At 43.5% G+C, this 4,069-nt stretch overlaps 1 protein-coding gene across 1 annotated transcript; it reads right to left on the minus strand.

Moving 5' to 3' along the window:
• Positions 1–255: 255 nt before the first annotated feature.
• Positions 256–2,004, minus strand: LOC100272837 (uncharacterized). The gene is made up of 2 exons (NM_001147290.1): positions 1,090–2,004; positions 256–992 (listed from the first exon to the last, which is right to left on the minus strand). The coding sequence occupies exon 2, from the start codon at positions 719–721 to the stop codon at positions 431–433; it is 291 nt and encodes a 96-aa protein (NP_001140762.1). The 5' UTR covers positions 722–992; positions 1,090–2,004; the 3' UTR covers positions 256–430.
• Between the last annotated feature and the right edge of the window lie 2,065 nt (positions 2,005–4,069).

Consider the following 4,069-nt stretch of genomic DNA (forward strand, 5'->3'; position numbering starts at 1 on the left):
CTTTCTCCTGGAGTCACCAATGCTTCTATGACCCAACCAAATCCAAGCAGTTGTGAAGTCCTTGGCTCATTCTTGTCAAAGTAGGTAAAGAAATAATTGCACATGAGGTTTGCTGTAAGACAAATATTGTTTGATTCTGTCTCATCAGTTGCATGACCCTCACATCAAACATTTCATCCTCTTCTGAAGAGCTGTCATCAACATCACTTTTAGATGAAGAAGACATTTGTATATCACCAAACACGGGGCCAAATTATGACAATTTCCCAATATTATAAAATAGCATCACAAGTACCATAATTTTCATAAACAAATACTAGCAGCCCATAGCAATGGTCTGATCAGTTAATACAAATGAGGAAATAACAGATAAGATTGGTAAGGTAAAAACAACAAACGACATGATAAATGCATAACAAAGTAGCTCTAACTAGCCCTTCTTGTTCATTGTCATCCATTCATACTTCATTGATAACCACTGAAAGCGCTCCTCGGGTGTATCCGAAGTCAAGAACATTTCTCTTTCACTATTTTTGGTAAAGACTTGAGTTGCAATGAAGTGATCTTTGCTGCCAGCTATAGCACCACATGCCTTCACCAATTGCATAACATCTTTTATGGAAGAGTCAGGTGTCTCTTGTGTTCTTGCCAGGACCATAAACTCACAAGATGTTGTTGTCTGTTTATTCAATTCAACAAGTTTAGACATCTGGTCTTGCATCCATTGTCCTCCCGTAGTCTTTGGTTTTTTACCTTTATCTGTCACAACCACACAACGTCTCTTGGATGTGGAACTAGATGGTGTGTCTTCCCCACAATCACTAGCATTTTCATCTTCAATGTTGATGGCATCTTGTATTTGTGCTTCAGTGTCTTAGGGTAGCTCACCACTGGTTGGGCCCAATGATCATCACCGGTGTTCCGAAGATCTTCAAACATGACACTCAATTCTTTTGCATTTTGGAGTGACTTGTCTTTAAACTTGCTAATGCCTTTAAATTGTTGTAGTCATAGTAGAAGCAAATGTCAGGTATACACAATATGTGCTAAAAGTAAGCATGGACATAAAATAATTGGACAATAACTTACTATGTTTGCCTTCTTCCACCACCAATCTGGAGCAACATACAACTTCTTGTTAGGGTCCCAACCACATCCTGTATCTTTTCCCAATTGTTTCCAATTACTATAATCTTTTTTCAGCTTGTCCCATTTATTTTTGAACTGTAGCTTGTTGTAAGTTTTCCCTGTCCTCTCTTTGAACTTGAGCATTACATTGTTGTACCCAAGCTTGTTTAAATGAGAACCTGATTTGTTCTTTGCTCTTACTTCCTCAGCAAATATTTCACAAGCTATCTTAACATTTTCATCGCACTAGTACGCATTATCCTCCTTCATGGTGTTGTAATTGCCACAACCATGAATAATAAAGAAAAGATAAATCGAAGTGCTAGCTCTTCTATCATGGAAAACAACAGGTATAAACCAGCAAGCATAGATTGATGATGAGCTTCTCGACTTGTGATTTTATTTAATTTTTCGTGTAGAACATTTCTAGAAACGGTGCTGCTGGGCTAGACGTGTGAGCTTTGGATTTTCACAGCTACTATACTCATGTGCAAGGATTTTCTTAAAAATGATTTTCAAATCAAGAAACCAATAGACACTGCAGGAGCTAGAGCCGAAAGAAAAACACTTGCGTCCTCGTCTCGATCGACTACAGATTAGAGGGAGAGAGGAATGCAACTTCACCTTGCACACTGGAAGATCGGAGACGAAGAGGTGGCGTAGTAGTGGACGGAAGGGGCTTGGGAGCTTTGGTGTTTCGGACGGAAGGGGCGGTGGCCTGGATCTCCAGCGTCCTAGGCAGTAGGAGCGAGGGCCTAGATCTCCACACGTCGACGACCTAGATCTCCATCGGGTCAGGCAACGTGCGTGGCGAACTCCGGCGGCTGGTAGCCTGGCGCCGCCGCGCCGCCTCCAACCCTAATGGTCATAGCTTGGACAAAAGGCAGGTTAGGCTTGTGGCTGGATTCCCGAGCGGGTGAGAGAGCCGGTAGAGCATGTTTTTTTCGCTCCCATGTGCCAGTACAATTATTGGACGCGATTCGATCCGCTCCTTCGGTGAAGCGTCTGGTTTTTTGACCGTTTGGCATCCGAGAATTGATTCTACTTTGGAGCGGAGCTGAAAAAGCGCTACCAAACGCAGCCTAAAAAGCCACAACACTTAATAATTTTTGAGCACTTTATATATAGAAATCTACGGGAGATCTATACATATAGCAGCAAATATGAACTAGTGAGATATGTAGTTTTTTTTGGGTTGAAACCAGTTTGCAACATGTACCTTTATTCACCGGTATTTTCAAGCTCCCAAATTAAAGTATATAAAATAAAAAGTATATATATTATTAAGGGTTTTTTCTAGACGTATGTGATTACTTCTATTTCTTCACCAACATTGGAAACTACTACATGAAGGATACTACATGTGTGAAAGTAAAACCCCCTGTTGGAAATGACCAATCTATCCTCGGTGTTTATTTATAGAAAAAAATCTGAAGGAGAGACCCTGCCACTTGTCTTTAGTCGCACACAAGACAAAGCTAGGCACTTCCACTTGCGACTGAGTTGTCTCTTTCATCATCCCGGCTATCCGGATCAACCTCTCTGCTGCCGCTGTCGCTATCTACTTACGAGGAGTAACCGTTATTATTATTAGCTAGCATCATATAATAATAAGTTATGCGATCGATGATTATGTTCAGTTGTTCACTGCATGCGTAGCGAAATCCTCGATCGGAATTAGTCTTCTTCAGACGGAGTATATAAACAACCTAACCATACTAGCAGTAGTAGTATCAGCAGCAAACACAATAATGAGAAGAAGATTACGCAGTGAGCATCAGAGACGAACCTGCATATCTATTTCCGTCATCAGTAATACGCATATACAAAACCAAGTCACTACTGGCTGCAGCACGTACGCAGCAGCAGACAGATAACATATAAAACTATATACTAAAATATATAAATATGAAACAAAGACAGAGACAGGTCGATCTCTCCTCCTGGACCTGGAGCACACGCAGACGGCAAGAAGGTTCCGCGATGCGTGCGTCGCCTCGCCCCGCCGGCCGGCCGATCCACGACAAGAAGGTTCCGCGACGATGCGTCGCCTCCGCCCGCCGGCTTGTACGGCCATATATACAGTCGCAGACGACGACGTCGACGGCGGAGCCGCCGCCCTTGGGCGAGCTTTTTCTCTCCTCTCGGTGAAGGTAGGACGGAGTGGAGTATTATTCATTCATTCATGATTTGTCTCCCTGCGGCGGCGGTCGTCCAATTATAAAATACGATGTGCCAGCGGTCACGTACGCGCGCTCGCCCCGGCCCATACCACATCGGGCGCGGTGCTAGCTAGTGCTCTTACTAGGAGCATGTTTGGAATAGTTTCGTAGATATTAAAAAGGTGAATTTAAATCTTGCATTTACTTTGATCTACGGTAGATCAGTTTCACTAGTAAAGCTAAAGCTAGGACTTATTAAGCAGTTTAGCTAGAAGAGTTTCACCTTCATTTTTGTCGGTGCTGGTCGTCCTGACAAATTGGAGGTCTAGGACTTAAAATAGGCCATTATTCTTATATAGTATATATAACATATCTTTCTTGCTCATAAATACTTGAACACACTACCGGAATCCAAGGCTTTGCCGAGTGTTGAAATCTTTGCCAAGTGCCTTTTGTCGGGCACTCGGCAAAGAAGGATTTGCCGAGTGCTGCACTCGGTAAAACCAGACGCTCGGCAACGAGGCTCTTTACCGAGTGCTGGACACTCGGTACAGAAAGACACTCGGCAAAGACTGATTTGCCGAGTGTCAAACACTCGGCACAGGTGGCTCTCGGCAAAGGGCCGTCAACGGCCGTCCCAAAGCTGACGGCCGTCAGTCTTTGCCGAGAGCCAGCGGCTGGCACTCGGCAAAGAGGATTCTTTGCCGAGTGTCACACATCTAGCACTCGGTAAAGAACTCTTTGCCGAGTGTCATCTCTAGACACTCGGCAAAGTATAT

The sequence above is a fragment of the Zea mays genome, chromosome 7, assembly GCF_902167145.1.
Source record: "Zea mays cultivar B73 chromosome 7, Zm-B73-REFERENCE-NAM-5.0, whole genome shotgun sequence".
NCBI classification, from domain to species: Eukaryota; Viridiplantae; Streptophyta; class Magnoliopsida; order Poales; family Poaceae; genus Zea; species Zea mays.